This window comes from Melanotaenia boesemani, chromosome 9 (assembly GCF_017639745.1).
Source record: "Melanotaenia boesemani isolate fMelBoe1 chromosome 9, fMelBoe1.pri, whole genome shotgun sequence".
In the NCBI taxonomy this organism is placed as follows: Eukaryota; Metazoa; Chordata; class Actinopteri; order Atheriniformes; family Melanotaeniidae; genus Melanotaenia; species Melanotaenia boesemani.
This window is the reverse complement of record NC_055690.1, coordinates 14,585,259-14,602,460: the sequence shown is the minus strand read 5'-3', so window position 1 is coordinate 14,602,460 and position 17,202 is coordinate 14,585,259. Positions and strand designations below refer to the sequence as shown.

Below are 17,202 nucleotides of genomic sequence, written 5' to 3'. Positions count from 1 at the left end.
ACATATTCAACATGTTGCAGTGCAGGACAGAAAGATGACAAAAAAACTTTGTGATGCAGTACCCTCCCATTGGCTGCAAGCCTGTCCTGTTTTACATCACTCTGATTTGTTGCACTTGGAAGGAAGGGACAAGCCTTCTATATGTTTCTCATTTGACCATTCACACAGACACACACACTCAGACTTAAACACTTATTATCCACTGTTATTATATTGCAGGCACTGAGGGATCACCACTCATTCCACTGACCCTCCCCAGGGTCAGGGTTTATCTACTGAAAAGACTGCATTTCTTATTATTTTCAAAATCCAATGTTGTTGTTGTTTGTTTGTTTTTGTTTTTTTTTACTTATTAAACTATTTACTATTAGTCTAGGTTGAAAATACAGTTCTATCCCTAAACAACTATTCTCCATACTATGAAACAAGGTTTTATTTATTTATTTAAGGTAAAACAGCATTAAACCTGAATCAACCTCAGACCAACACAGAATGTACATCTATGCTGTAGCCCATGCTGTGGCTTTTCAGCAGCCTGATGTGCTTCTTTCTCTTAAAAGTAGCAAGACAAACCATAGTAAACCAACTTTGACTGGTTTGCTTAAGATTACTCTACACGTTATGTTTCTTTGCTAAAATATATCTCCCCTGTGAAATACAAACGTACACTATAACTGGAACTTAAACAGGTTTGCTCATATTACTAAGACAATAAGTTAATATTTTGCCTGCAGCTCTTTCTTTTTTTCTTTTAAATAAATGTGAGTAAACTTTTACTAGCTCCCCATATAATGAATGAGTTACATTCGGTAAATTTTGCTTTCAGTCACCATCAGTTGAAGCAGCATCTTCAACTGCAGGCCAATGCAGACACAAGTTGCACAAGCATGAATGGCTGAAATAGGATTCACCGCAGACTTTGTATTGATTTGATGCTGAAGCATAAATTCAGTTTAACTGCATATTTAGCCAACTCCACATATAATCTTAGTTATACTTTTAAGTTAAGATAAGGCTTACCTCAAAATGTTAGCCATAATCTCATCATTGAAGAGCACATATTCTTATACTTGCATGTGTTAAATCCTCTAAACTCTAAAGTTGATTTCACGTCTCATTGGGTAGTATTATTGCATTAGAATTGTGCATAACATTTAGTATAGTTCATAATATTTTGTTTCTTTTTACTTAAAACTGATGCTTTAACCACATTGTCTGGAAAAATTAGTTCATTTTCAGCCCTGCCTTTGCTCTCAGATCAGTTAGCCATCTTTATGAGAAAACTCAAAAGAAGTCCCGCAACCTCTGTATGACAACCCTCCCAGTTGAAATTACTGCAATAACTATCAGCCATGACTGACGGCTTGATGATCTATAAAATCATTGCTGCTTTTATTACTGGTGATGTGGTTCATGCATAGACATGTTGTACATGGGGCTCATCCAGAGCCAACATGAAGGCTGTTTCCCTGAGACTCTGTGCTTTAAAGAGGATTTGGAGAGTCGACAGTGTGACTGAGTCTCAGCAGGGCTCAGTGTTTGTGGGTGAGAAAGGAACATATCGTGAGCTAAGGAAGGGGGGTGGTTGTCTGGTGATGGTGTAGATTGAAGGGTCTTTGCCTTCTGTCTGTGATCTTTTTGTCTTCTTTTTTTCTTTCCCTTTTGCATCTTTTTGCTATTTTCCATCTTTTTCTGTCCCCTCCGGTCAGGTCCAGCAAGATTACATAGATTCCGTGATTCAAAGTAAATAAATTAATTAATTAATCACATTATCAAGAGGAGCCTTACCCATAGGCCTCCCCTTGGCAGAGCAAATTTGTTCAGCACGATACAGCAACCAGATTATTATTTTGCTTGCTATGATGCTGGACAGGACAAGCTATAAAAAAAAAAAAAAAAAAAAAGGAAGGGGGGTGTTGGTGGCTGTAAATCTGAGCAGCACCTGCTCCCTCGACTCTAACGCGTGGTGTGAGGTCAGCAGCACCAGATATCCAATCGATCATATTTATTTCATTCATCACAGCACCCGTTTGTTTTGGCAGCTGATGGCAATAGGGAAAGAAAAAGAAAGACTTTTTATTTGAGGTTTGGAGAATGCTTGGGTTTTGTCTACCCAGGGTCTTCGGAGAGCGATCACTCGCTGATGTTGGCTCTTGAGCAGCACTGAAACCACGACTACTGAAGAATGATATTTTATTTGGAGTTCTCTGGAAAGTTTCAAGAAACAGAAAAATTGCTAATACTGTCTTCTGATTGCTCAGCTCTGCTAAACTTTGGGCATGCTGGTGAGGTTTGTTTCAGCCATTGGGAATGCCATTTTTTAATTTAACTTTTCGGATTTTTTTTAACAAACAAACAATAAATAAATAAAATGAAAAAATAAATAAAAAAAGAAGTAATTCCAAATATCTATTTAGCCTACAGAACTGCTAAATAAGCTAGATTGAGGCACTAATTTTGTTTTTAGCCACATAGCAGTGCAAATTGTGGTTGTACCATCAATCAACCCACTGCTTTGCTCCAGTATTTCTGAAACTGACTGACTGGAAATGTTTTTTGTGTGGCTGACTTGTTTATTTATTTATCCAGTGAATCCATGTGGCTAAATGGGATTTTGAGTGAAATGTCTCAACTATTTTTGGAAGAGTTGGTTAGACTATAATTGATAAATTCATACCCTATATGGATGAAATATTAGAACTGCTGAAATTCTAGTTCCACCATAATTTGTATTGTATTGACAGCATACCGCTGCATGACCCAATAAACATTCACCATGATGTTTACATTTATCTTTCTGCCGTACGTGCATGCAGATGTGTGTAAGAGAAATGTCACATTTCTGTTAAAAAGTACAGCTTAAGTGAAAATTAGTACAGCTGAATTCCCAATAAAGCATCTCTCATTCACATATTTTTCAGTTTCCTATGTCACACAGCTAAATGCATCAGAAATTGCGACTGAAAAGAAACGTGTTACGACTATGTGTCAGTTTGCAGTTACATAAAGCTTTTCCAGACTGTTGCTTTGCCCTAATAAAAATCTTGATGTTATAACTGCAGCCACATCTGACAAAATCACCAGTCAAATAACTTCAAATAAAGAATGACATTCAAATTGTGAACCATTCGATTCCTTGAAAACCATCATCTACATGATGTTTTCAATAGTCTTAAAAGCTCTTTTAGTGAACATCTTGTCATACCTCAGTGTTCTACTGAATGTTTCAAAAGGTCTTTTGTTCCTGCGGGTGTCAGATGTTTTAATAAACACGTGTAATTTTTTTGTACTGAACCATGTTTTTCGTATATTCTGTATGGTTTTTATCATGTTGCACTATATTTTTTTTCTTTCTTTTTTCTTTATTGTGAACGTGTGAATGTGATGTTTGGTGGTAAAGAAATGTCCTCTTTACGGGATGAATAAAGCTTAACTTATCTTAAGGACAATATCTTATGATGATTCACAACAGAGAAGGGGCAATAGATCATAAACACTTTCATAGAATCTACATTGTAAGGGCATTTGATATTAACTCACTTCCACTTATTTGTACCTATGCTAAGACAGGACGAGCGGCTAAAACTAATTGTAGCTCAACTCCAGTGTGCATGGAACAGTGCAGATGGCAGGTGTTTTAGCTCTGTCATATAAACATTAGCAGAGAACACAGCTGAAAGTCCTGGAGAGTTGTTTGCAGCCCATCCTGTTTAACTTTAGTTTGCTATAGTTCTATAATGCTGTATAGCTAAGAAGCTGGTCATAAAACAAACTTTACAGCAAGTTGTAAGTGTCTTTGTGGTGAAAGTTTTCATTCTTTATTAATTTTTCTTTTTTGTTTTCTTCTTTTTGATTATGGTCCTTACTCTTACTAATTACTACTAATTGTTGACAATCAGCCGATGCCACATGGATATGATGTTATCATACAGCTGGACAATAGCACATAAACAACTGCAGCTCAAATTTATTTTGCTCTTGCAAACTGCGACTCACATATAAGTCATAGTGTTCAGGAAATCACTGCTTATGTTTCTACTTAAAGGACAGCCATAGAGCAGAGGATCTTGTCTTGAACCTCACTGCCATCTTACTGGCTCGGCTCCAGCGCTAATAAGAACAAAAGAATCTCTTGGCTCAGTTACCCTGAGCCCTACTGTCTCCGGAGTCTCTAAACCAATTAAGCCAATTAAGCATGAAACACAATGTTGTTTGTGTTCTCTGCATCTGTATGAGGGAAAAAGTTCAGCTGGTCAATCAACAGATTGCTCTCATATCTTGTCTCTGTGTTGTAAGAGTGCAGTCAGGCATAAAAACAACTTGAACGTTGCTGAACTGAAATGCTGGATTTTAATCCTTATGCTGAATGTTTTGTTGTTACCATAATGAGCTTATATTATCCTACATAGAACATAACCTCCCATGAGGACAGTTTGAACAGAAGCAACCAATAAACGTTCATCTGACAGCAGAAGAGAACATTCATGCTAGCTTCCTCAATGTCTGCTGCTGCAAATATTTCAACATCTGATTGTATTTTGATGTAGCTGCCAGGATGTTACGTGATAGCAGGGTTATTTTAATCAGCCTCCACAGGCCATGTTGAGGCTGACGCTAAACAGATGCTAATGTGAGGCCCGTTAAAAGAGACAGGGAAAGAGGGATTCAGTGTGCGCAGGCAAGCGGAAAAGCAACAGCCTGTTTATCGCCTCATCCTGCTTTGTGCACTAAACCTCGTTGAGGCATCCTGCAAAGCACCCTGGCTTTTTTTTTAGCATCTGCCCCTCCTCAACACCTCTCGTTTCTTGCAGCAGCGTCATGCATGGGGGCATTTCTTGAACAGAAAAAAGATTTGTTTAGCTCACTGTCATTTTCTTTAATTCATGTCTGGAAGCTGAACAGAGAGGCTATAGTAAGAAGAAGAAAGTTCTCACACTTTGATTTATGTTTTTTAACACACTGCTTTGCATTATACTTGCTGTGTGTTGCCTCTTTCTTGCTTCACTCATTGACATACTCTAAATATAATAGTGACAAAAACATTTTTAGCTTTGCTTAGTTTTTAAAAGACTTTTAGACTTTTTTCTTGGCTTCATCAGAGTGGACAGGCTGTGTTTTTCTGGTATAGAGCCCAGTGTGATACTTTCTTGGGTTCTCATGTTCAGCTGAAGGGCCAGAGTAATTGTCCACAGTGGACAAGCAGTCAAATGGTCTGACAGTTACTGAGGTTTCTGTCATAGATGTGCCAAATATATGACAAGACTGCACTTAGTGCTCACTGAAATATGTCAAGGTCTGAATATGGTGGATTTCAGTCTAACTATCCAGCTGTTTTTAAAATTTAACTCTTTTTCTCCGTGGGTAAGTCTATGACTTATGTTTCACTACTGATGTATGTATCCAAGATCAAGCTGATTAGCATAGCCATTTCATCAATGGATTGATATGTTCTTGGTCAGTAGAGACGTTATAAAAGGTCAATGCAGACTAAACATAGTAAATTGCTTTCGATGGTGGGAGATTGTGCATTTAGTTTTGGTTACATTTGCACTCCCAGAGTTTAAGCAATCAGTCAGAAATGATTTGTGGTCTCCTTTAGAAGTGGCACAATAACACCAGTATGAACTTTCTCAGGACTTCAGTTCATATTTACTCTCCTCCCTCACATCACTTCCTTTGCCTTCCATCACTTTCTTTTTAGTTGGCTTTGTTTGTTTTATGCATTCAATCTGTTGTTATGTCTTGAAATCACTGAGTTGTAAATAATGGTGTTCAAAGTCACATGATGGTACAGCAAGATTTTATATTTATCCAATAGCAGGTAATTAAAGGTCTAGTATCGACAATACCAGGATCTTGAGGCTCAATCTTAATCTGTAGAATTAACGTGTTATTTTAGGACCACATACTGCATAGAGGAAAGGAACGGAAACTGAAGTATTGATGTTTTTATACTAGTAATGATTGACAACAATACCAACACTGGTATCTATATTATCGATATTTGGATCGGTCCGCCCACTACTAGTTGTAAATAGTCCCATCAGAGAGATGGGGGCTTTTATTTTGGACCAACTGCTTTATAAGGGACTTTCTTTTACATGTTTACATGCTTTTTTTAATCCAAAACCTTCATTTCTCCGAACATCTTTTCCATTTGATTTCAGGTCTATTTATGAGCATAAAATTATCCCTGCTAGCCTTCACTATGCTTTTCAGAGGAAATTGCACTCCTGAATGTTCTCTAAGTCAGTCAAAATCCACATGAGATGGGTTACTTACAGAACAGATCTCAGCCTAAACACGCAATCAGGACAAAGTTACCCTGCAGCAACTTGTTGATTGTCTTAGAAAACACTACATGAACTCAATCAAACATGTCCTTTTCGCTTCTGTTATTTTTATTTATCTTTTCAGAAAATCTTGGAGATGTGATACCCATAACCAGCTCACAAATACTGTAAATTTAAAATTCTGTCTTTAGGAAAATAAATAAATAAATAGTACAATGAATAATTAAAAGGAGTGCTTCTCAAGGACAGAACGTGAATGATAAAAGGTCGTAGTGAAAGTGAGGCAGGTGGAAACCGTCCAGCTAAAGTGCCTGTGAAGGGAACTCAAACATATAGTACCTGTGACGGCCTCCCTCTGTCCAAGGTGACTCAAACTGCAACTTCAGCAACTCTCTGTTTATGCCACTGCATATTAAAGTAGTAAAACATAAGCCTGAGAAAGGCAAAATCCCAAAATGCAACACTTGCTTTAAGATAAAAAAAAAAGAAAAAAGATGCTCCTCTTTCTACTGGGGGAAAAAGGGTTGTGTTTGCCTCTGAATAGACAGCATCTTTTCAAGAGGGAAATGTTTTGTTTCATGCCATCTTGCTTGGTGAGATGGAAATGAAAGCCATGAAATAGTCTTAGTTGGGGAAAAGGGAATGTGGGTTCCTTCGCCTTATCCCAGCCTGGCTGCCACCCCTTCACCTCTATGCAGAGGGGGGCTAGGTTTTGTGAGGAGGCCAACACATCTGAAAAGGAGCCCAGCATGTAGTCTACAGGAACCCCCGTCCTGCTCCATACACAGAAACATTATATGAAAAGACAGAATGTACACAAGCTTCCTTTGAATATTAAAAAAGAAACTGACGAGAGATCTAAAAAAGGCCGGGAAGATGAGAGAGACAGTCTCTCCATTGAGCGGTAGGATGGTGAGATGGGAAGGGGTGTGAACTTCACCATGTATTTTGTACATGGTGTTGCCCTCATTAGAATCCCATTGGATTGTGGAGGGAAACATTGTTGCTGGATTTAGAGCGATAGCCGAGTGCGTATTTGGCACAAGTGAGAGATAGCAGAAAGAAGCTCTGTTGGGAAGGACAGCAATGTTTACTTGCAGTTTGTTTCTTTCAGAATTTTCAATGGGCTCTTTGGATTGAATTTTCACCACTTGCTTAATTTGAAGGAATATTTGTTATGTAATAGGTGCAGGAGTAACCTGTGGGATTCACTTTGTTTCTTTACTTCAGTCTGAGGCCAATGAACTGACCAAAAGAAGAAGGTGTTTTGTATTTGCACACCTACACAGCCTGGGCTCTGTGTTGTTCACATCATCATCATGCAGATCGTGTGTTTGCTGGTGGTGTTGTTTGCAGTGCTGGTCATGCTCGGAGTCCCTAAAGACCACACGGGTCCACAGAGGACCCATCGCCCTGCTGGCTTACAGAAGTCTCAGTGGTGCAAACGGCTGTCTAACGATCCTCACCAGAACCTTCATACTTTGAGGCACTCGCACAAATGTAAGGAGGTCTCGCACAGTAAGTACAAACATGCAGCATTACATAACCGTTATCCAAAAAACTTCGATAACATCTAAAGTTATTTTGGTTTATTGGCTGTTGACATATTACTTGGAGCACTTTGCGGCCAGGGAGGGGAATTTTTTTAATCCTCTTGTAACTTGTAAATTCTTGGAAGTTGTTTTGTGTGAAAACGGCTTGGCTGTGGTGTTAAAAGCTCTCCGTTTCCTCATCTGCCATCACAGCTCTGGCAGGATGTCATTTCTCTGCTGGTCTGATCAAGGCTGCAGAAGAAGATCAGGACGCAGAGACTCCCTGTTTGCAGAGCTCAGTTGTCATAACTTGTGCACACTCTGTTCCTTTTTTGTAAAATGAGATAAACACTGTATTCAAGAAAGTCTGATGTAACATGAAGACATGACTCTGGCAACAGAGGTACAGCCAAGACCAGAGTTCACGAGTACATACAAGCATACGGCTTCTATACTTTATATATATCAGAGTAATAAGAACGCAGCTTATTTTTCTTATCATCTGCAGTTGTTTTGTTGTATCTATTTATTACAGCTAATGTAAGCCTCATGAGTTTTGCATGTGTGTGCTTTCAGTGATGCAGATTCATTTCTGAACTCTACTATTTGCTGTGCTACAGCATACATTTAAAATACTCTCTTTTAGCAATCAGCCCTTCCATATACCCTCCTTATGCTGATGGATCTGAAAGTGGACTTTGCTGATAATTGCTTCTGTGTTGCAGCTCTGTGCTGCTGGCTAAAGGAAATTTAACTATTCATTTGGTGGTATTCAGCTGAGCGGCCACTTTACAGATCCAGGGCTGTAAAAGCTTTCAGGAAAATCAGGCACAAGAGGACCAAGTGAGAATGGAGTGTGTAGAACTGTAATGTGATGCACACATGGATGAATGAGAAATAAAAACATACTCTGAGCTGAAAGACGGGCTGCTCTCTGCTCTTGTCAGTCACAGCATTTTTTAATGAGCCGCACTTTGTTTAACTTTTCAAATAACTGGTGCTCCCAGTTTCATTTGTATGAGAATAACTCGTACTTTAGAAAACAGAGAATATAAAATATAAGAGGAAAATGGGGAAAGGTATCTGCTCAAGTTTCAAAATATGGTTTAACACCAGCTTGTTTCTGAATGATGTCAAGGCAAAGATCAATCTTTGTAGCAACTTCCTTTTTATGTCCATTTACACATTAAATATAATTGCCCCATACGTTTTTGAAAACTCCCTAATGCCAGTAAACCCTATAGCACAGGAATCTCCAACTCCGGTCGTCAAATGTCACTTTTCTGCCGGTTTCAGATGTTTACCTGCTTCAGCACACCTGATTCAGATTAAATTGTGTCATTTGCGGGGCTTGACGACAAGCTGTTGGAACTATTTCGTGTAAAATAGGTGTTTTGGAACAGAAAAGCATCTAAGTTCTAGCAGACAATGAACCTAGAAGAGCGCAGTTTGAGATCCCTGCTGTAACAGACAAACTCGGGCAGTTTTTCCTACTAAAAGTAGCTCTTGTTGAATTAGTTTCAAGAGCTTTCACTGGAGGGCGCTGTTTGGTAACAAATCCTCAGTGCAGCAGCCAGAAAAGCTAAGCTGAGAAGACTTTCAGCTGTCCTGAGTCTTTCTTGTTTTCTCCACATTTTAAATCTTTTCACGCAAAACAACCTGCACAATCGTACCCTAATATTTGAAAGCCCCCAAAAGCCACTGGCTGTGAGCATTTGTTACGCCTTTTATGTTTCAACGAAATATTAGTTGAAATTAAACTGCACATTTGCAGAGAAATCCCAATTTTCCAGACGTCGGAAGTTGAACAAATAACATCAGATGAAAAATGAACAGTATTCCGTCATTATGGTAAGGCCAGTTTTTTATTAACTGTAGCCAGTGTAGTCATTTTAGTCCACAGAGCACTGATGAGAAACAACTGTAGGTTGTTTTCTTTGGATCTATATTTAAATATTTTCACTGTATAAGTCGCAAATGACCAAAAGGTGTTTGAATAAGTTATAAACCAAGTTTTTATTGTAACAGAGGCAATAGTATCTTGTGTCTTGTTAAAGACTTTCGTTTTTGGCCTGCATGTAAAACCAAGAGAAGGTTTTAATGATAATGTTACGTACATTCTGGGTATTTTAATGACAGATTTGTATCTTATAGCCTCTTAAAATGTAAGAAATAGCTATTCATAAATAGCCTAGTTTATAATAATGAAATATTAATGGGCTGTAAAACCACAGGAGACAAAACAAAACCCTAAAGTGTGTTTGTGTTGTTATATAATAACTGCTGAGGTCTGAAAACTTATCAGTGGACTTGGTTGTTGGTGATCTGTAACCGCAAAAAGAAGAAAAAAAAAAACAGGATTTTTTTTTTCTTTTAAGTCACACTTCAGGAAAATACAGTACGCTGCAAGTTTGCGGTGTATTGTGGAGCTGCTCTGTGGGATCCAGGCGGGAAGAGGTTAAATTTCCTCTCTGGGAAACATTGTCGGGTCTACGGAGGGGGTAGAAAGGCGCATACCAATTGACGAAGCATTGCGCTTTCTTTGAATGAAATGCTGTGAATATGAATCCGGATTCCCCCCCTCTCGCCTGAGGTTCGGTGCCTGCTACGCACACGAAGATCGATCGGACTTGCAGCGGAGGAGAAACGGGGGAAAAGTGATGAAAAAGTTGCACTGATCTCGTGTCCGGGTCTGCTGGATGAGAGAAGACCGGGCGAACTCGCAAAGTTTCCGATCTCAAGTGACAGATTGAAAACTAGACTGTTATAATGTGACTGAGGACTACAGCGACGGTTATTTTTTTTCTTTTGCTCAGTTTGGACTTAAACTTTGCGGTGGATTTATTAGCCTGTTTTGTCCCCCTTTTTGCACAAGCAAACTAAATGATTTCAGTGAGATCGTCTGGCTGATGTGTGCGCGCAGCAACGGGATGAAATCAAAGAAAGGATAGAGTTCTGCTACTTCTCTTTTTTTTCTCTTTTTTTCCCCACATTCTGTTCTTCACTCGATCAGGACTACATGGACAAAACGTGTTGAAATTTTGTGCAGTTTGGAACAGTTCCTGCACTGTTTTTCCATCTTTTACTCCCCTTTTCTCACACATATCAAGAAGCCAAAGGACGCACGTTTTGCTCTTGGACTTTTTTATATTTAGCTTTTTATGACAATGTCTGTGTTTTTTTTCTAAGCTCTGGATTCTGAGATTCAGTTTGACATGAAGGAGTGGATGTCTAAACTGCTTTTTCACTAGTTTGGGATTACACAGGAACATTTCTCATAAGAGAGGCGTTGAATGATGTCTCCAACTTCAATTGGATTTGTATTTCTGTTAGCAATTCTCCATGTGTGCTCAGGTAAGTCAGTGATCATCATCTAGTGTGCTGGTTACCCCTTAATTTCTTTTTCTCCTCATTTGTGATGCTACATGAGTGGAAATATTTAATTAGATTACTTTAAATGCAAATAACAAATGTTTAATTAAATATTTCGACTTGAACTTTAGAAGACCACAAGAAAACCTTTTAAATAAATAAACAAAAACCTTGGGCTCAGTTAGTTGGGGTTTGTTTTAGGCCCCACTCTGATATATATATATATATATATATATATATATATATATATATATATATATATATATATATATATATATATATATATATATATATATATAAGATGATTATCTCCTGCACTCACTTTATATGCTTTTAACAAAGGAAAATTGACATTCTACTGCAGTTGCCTTTCTTGGCTAAGAAAGTCAACATACAGGGTAAAGGGATTGTCTAACTTTTAAAGCTGAGCACACGTAAAGTCACACATAAAGTGCTGAGGCCATCTGGGATCAGTGAGGAGAGCAGCTACCATCGGTCATACAGACAGCATAAACCCCAGTGGGAACTATGTTTCCATGTATGTCACTATTCTTCCCCTGGTTAACTATTATTGCTGAGTGCAATATTTTTATGTTTTTCTAATGAAAATTTGCAGCATATGTAATTGCATTTGTCCTTTTTCCAGGAAGTGTTTGCTTTGTTTAATTCAGTTTTGTACCATTTATTATCTACAACCATCACAGCTTTTAATAGCTGGATCACCTATCACATGGATGTCTTTATAGAGTCTGTGGACAATGCTAGCTGAGGTTTTCCAGGTCAGTTGCTTAGAGTTCAGAAATAAACCATCTTATTGTAAGACATCAAGAAGAGTGCATCCAAAATATGGACATGTGGTGAATTTTAATAAAAATAAAAAACATGCAACACAGCATCTAAAGATGGTTTATTTATTAATGTGAAACTCCTTACTAGTCTGCTGTACCAGAGAAACACAAGTGAAGCCCAGGCCCTCCATATTGTTAGTTGTAGCTCCAGCTCACCTACAATTACCTCAGTAACAGCCAGTATTGTTTTCAGGCTTAAACCTGAGAAGCCACTATTGCCTCCAAATTAGGCATCTGCTTCCAGATGTCCCACAGAAGTGAGAATAAATGTCAGGGATTTTAGTCTTGCTTGTGCCCTGTTGGCTTTAACTCAATATACACAAACCTCATATAAAACATTAAAATGGGGTTTCTGTTTAAGGTTCTAATTTTGTTTGTGGTGGCTCATGTTCATCCATATTTTGACTGTCTGAATTTCATATTCAGATTTTCCTTGTTCTCTCTGCCTGCCTTCATGAATCAGGTCTTTGTCTTCTGTACGTAGGCAGAGATGTGGAAAAATCTGCGACTCTGTTGTAGATTGAGGAAACAGTGTAGCACCTAAACAGGAAGTAGGGTCAGAGGTGAGCAATGAGAGCTTGTTGGCAGCTCCATCTGCTCAACCTTCAGCCAACTCCTGAGTCAGTATTTGGTCCGGTCCTGTGAGAAAGTCCTTCATACAACAGGGTTTCCAATTACGCCCAACTGTGGGGATGTCTGCTGATGTTTTATGGGGAGGGCTGTGATAACAGGGCCTGCTAATAGAGATGGACTGGACAGCAGATACTCAAAAGACTGCTCTTGGATTAGAAACTGGAGTCAGGAAAATTGGATTTCACGCCACTTGTCAGGAAAACTTAAAAGTTGAAATCACTTTGTCCTTGGAGGAGAAAAAACATTTTCCCTGCTAATTAGAGGGTAGGGATGTTTGAAAACAATCTAAACTGAGTGAAACTAATGAAGTTGCATTGCTAGTCAGGTTGTAAAACTCTGTTTCTTCTGCTTTTTTTTTTTATCTGTGGACTAGAAGGAGAGATAAGATGGCCTTTGCCCTGCCAAACTTGTGATGGCTTGCTCATTGCCACTTTGCTCTGTCTGAAGATTGTAAATTGATACCTCCATCTGTCATGTCTCACCCTGTTATCAGATGATTTGTCCTCCTTCTATACACTAAATGCTTGTTATCTCTCCTGCAAGTGCTCATCAGACCTTATGCTCACCTCAGAGGTAAGATTCAGAAGAGGGTAAGAGGTGGCTGCACGCAGTAGGATGCCATGGATTACTTTGAGAAGATAAGGGTTGTTAGGATGATATATATATTAACAGAGGTGAGATAACTTTAAGGAAAATATCAGATGTATTTCTTAAAATGTACACCCATGTTGCTGTAAAGTCTTTATGAGTATATCCAGCATAACAGAGTGTGTAACTGTAAGTTTGATAGTCATGCTGATAAAAACATGGACAGTGGGAGGGGTGCCTTGGTAATCAGCCTCAGCTCCAGCAGCACCAAGCCGTGCAGGTCATGACAAATTGACTCATAAGTGCTGATAAATTGCAGAGCCCTCCAAGCACCTACATCACAGTGAAATGACAGGACACAGGAGGTTCCACAGTTAATGACCAGAGACCACAGGTGAGACCCATCCATGTCTTTATCATCACCAGGAAGCCCACTGTAAATGTCAGCTTTGTTCTTCAAACATCTCTCATAGTTGCCAATGATGAGAATTTGATTTTGTTTTCCAAATGGCCTCCAAAGTCAGGCAGTTTGAGAGTTTATCCTGCGCTGTTTTCTTTCGCTGAAAAATCTCACACCTTTGTGAGGTGACACTGTCATTGAAGCTATATCTCTATAGCTTTTACTAATGCACATTAATCAGATCCTAATCTGAACTAAACGGGTTTTGCACCCTAAGATCCGGGATTAGGCAGACTTTGGCTTAGTGAAACCACATGGAGGAATGCAGGAGGGCAGTCGGGGTCCTCTTCCTGTTCATGGGAACTGCAGCAAAGGTAATAATGACTGACAAGATAAACATTTCAGAGTAGTTAGTTTGAAGGCGGATAAATTAGGCAGTGAGGCTTAATGAACAACGTTCTTCCAACTGCTCTTCTTTTAATGACCTAAAAACATTGCTTAATTGGATTAATTAACAAATTCATCTGACGTCAATAGCTTTTGACTGGCTGAAGTTAAACTGATACACTGATTTGCACGGCTGCAAAGAGAATGAGAGGACTGAGATCATTTCATAAAGTTGGGGATACCTTTCAATCTCCTTTGTGTGAACCTCTTGGTATTTCAGGAATAAACTATGTTTTACCAGGATAAAATCGAGAAGTATTTTGATTGGTATTTCATGAACTTTTCTGTCATTCTAAGGTGCAAAACCAGGAAGACAGGGAGAGTTAAGCCATCTACACTAGGACTATTTGGGAAAAAATTACATTTCTGAAGCATATTCATCTGGGGCTGACTGATATTAGAAGGCAGGCAGTATGTTCAGAATATAACACTCATGGGCCAGTATAGTTAATGCATCTTGTCCTGACAGATAACGTGGAGGACAAACACTCCCTTCTGGTGCTTGGTGTAGAAGTGATGAATGGCGTCCCTGTATAGGATGAAAGGTGTTGTCTGCTTTCTGTCCCAAATCACAAATGGCACGCTCTGAATTCCCACAGCTTTGCTTCCTGTTATGAAAAACAACAGGAAATATTAAGACGCTGTTAATACACTATTAAAGTGCATTTGATTATACATTACATATGCCTGCTTACTTGGACAAATATCCACCTGATATTGGTTTCCCCATGACGCCGGTAATATAGATGTGAGCAGAAAAGAAAAGACAGAGACGTGGGGTTTGTGTAGGGTCGTGAAAGGAGGCTTCAGGAATCTCTTCATCCTCTTACCCATCCCCCTCCTTTTTTTCTTTTTTCTGTGTCAGCCCAATTTTTAAGACTTGCCTTTTTTGTGAGTGGTCAGTGCAGAGTCTTTCTTAAATAAAGCAGGCCGACACTCAGAAAAAGCCTCTGGGGATGGGGACGGGGAGGCCGCATTGTGTTGCCTTAACAGAGTGATTGTAAGGCATGGAGGAGGGGAGGAGAGTGGTTCACGACAGGCTGAGGGTGTGTGAGGAGTGTTGAGGGGAGGAGTGCGGCTACACAAAGGCAACCCCAGGGTGTGGAGGGGAGGGGGTGAGGGGGTGGGTGAGGGGAGGACAAGGGGAGGACGGAGGAGTCAAACATACCATGATACACCAGCTCTGGGAATACTTTTGATCCAGCTCCTCTGCTCACATTGCATATTCCTAGAGGTCCCTCGTGACACTGAATGTGCTGATTGGGTTGATAGTGGTGAAAAACTGAGGCAAAAGCGCTGGTGGTAGTTTTTTTTTTTTTTTTTTTCTTCCTTCTTTTTCTTTTTAGAAGTGGACATCTGAGGTGAGGTTGAGCTTTAGAAGTGTTGAGTAAATGAAAGGTGGTAGGGAGCTTCACTGTGGCATTGAGAGTTGGGTTTGGAATTGTATGTCCAACATATTTCATGTATCTAAATTCTGCATGCTCAGGAGCTCCCACAAGGCTCGCCCTGGTCCTGGCGTTTGCTGTGGTGGTGAAGCTATGCTACCATGGGGTGCTCTGCCTTGTGCATTTTAAAAAGCCTCAGATCTCCCTCCCTTTCATTTTCTCCACTGGGGAGACTAAGAGATGGCAATGAGGACAACCTTTCCCTGTATCCTTCTTTTCTTTCTCGCTCCCTGAGCTCAGGCCTCCCCCAGGCCTCTGTGACCATTCTATTACCCCCTCGTTTCAAGGCTTGGATGCACTTTTGAAATGCTAAATCTCTCTTTGGTTATAACTGACAGAGGAAAATACCATTAAATAGCTGAGAGGAATAGATTAAATTAGCAGTTAAAAGAGAGACTGCTAATTAGTTGATTAATGTGTCTGCTCCCTCCCTCTCTCAGCTGTACTGTCACAGCTAAGAATCCATCTTTTGACAAAGATCTCTGCCCCAATCAAACATTAGTTCTTGTTTAATCTACATTTGGAAACACATTTTTTAATTTAATGGATTGCAGTTTGTGTGTCAGGAAATCCTTGCTCACGATCCTCTCTCATCCAAAGCTGCATCAGCACCTTAGTCTAGCAGTTCCAGGGGGATAATTCTGTCGCACAAAAGATGGTGATAAAAGTGGGAGGGGTGCTCTCTATTTAAGGGGAAGCACTGAAAAACATAATTAATGAGGAGGTGACCTTGAAATTTACCATTATAGGGCTTTTTTTTGGAGCCAGCCCCACCATTCAGCCGTAACCATGGTGAGGAGACTTCACATAACTGAGTGATTTTTCCAACATGTAAATACACAGTTGCTTTGAGTTGGGAGATTAACTTTAATCCAGCTCTATTATCAGGCTTACCCACTGTCTGCAAATTACTGACATTTTAAATCTGATATCACCACTGAAATGAACATTTAAATGCCAAACTATTTATTTATTTAAATTAATTTTCTTAGTTTTTAGTGCAGTAGAAGCAGAAACACAGTTGGACTCTTGGAACAGCAAAAAAGAAAAAACATGAAATAAGTGGAAAGTCCCGTTTTCATCTTTTGCAAACAGCTTTAAACTATGCTTTTCTGTTTTGGAAGACTTGCAGAGCTGCCGCCTTCACATGTACAATCCTCCCTCCTCGGCAGTCAGTCTCTCCTCCGACATTCGTTCCCTAGTCACACAGTGAAAGCCCTAATTGAATAACAGTTGTAGTCTCCTGTTGAAAGACGGGCTGTAAGCTTCATACTTAAAACTGTAAACAATTAACAGCTCTACACCCACTTAGCCTTGTTAATCTTACCTTTCTTGGTCCAGTAGATATTGTTGGAAAATATCTGATGCCTCTGACAATTTTTGTCTTACCTCATGTCTACTTCCTGCTAACATTTTGTCCTGACACCCTGTGATTATCCCATCTTATTATGTCCTCTAATCAGAACTATTCACCTCTGCTCCTTGCTTGAATGATGGTGATGGTAGTCCTTTCGACATCGCTAATCATGTTTTGCTTCCTGGACAGCTGGGGGGGCTGGGTTAGTGTATCTTTTATTTGGGATGTATTTAGTTCCTTTTTTAGCTCTTTGTAGACTTGTCACTCATGCTGAAACATAGATAGAA

The 17,202-nt window shown here is 39.4% G+C and overlaps 1 protein-coding gene across 8 annotated transcripts in view; it reads left to right on the top strand.

Annotated features, from left to right (window-relative positions):
• Window positions 1–17,202, top strand: part of robo1 (roundabout, axon guidance receptor, homolog 1 (Drosophila)) — a 291,012-nt gene that overhangs the window by 148,418 nt on the left and 125,392 nt on the right. Inside the window, exon 1 of one of the 8 annotated variants that reach the window (XM_041994262.1) lies at window positions 7,392–7,811. The exons of 6 other annotated variants lie outside the window; for them this stretch is intronic. In XM_041994262.1, coding sequence (XP_041850196.1) covers window positions 7,613–7,811 — 199 coding nt within the window. In that variant the 5' untranslated portion in view covers window positions 7,392–7,612. Of the gene's footprint in view, window positions 1–7,391; window positions 7,812–10,313; window positions 11,180–17,202 lie in introns of those variants that run through there. One more of the 8 variants, XM_041994265.1, reaches the window with a different exon arrangement.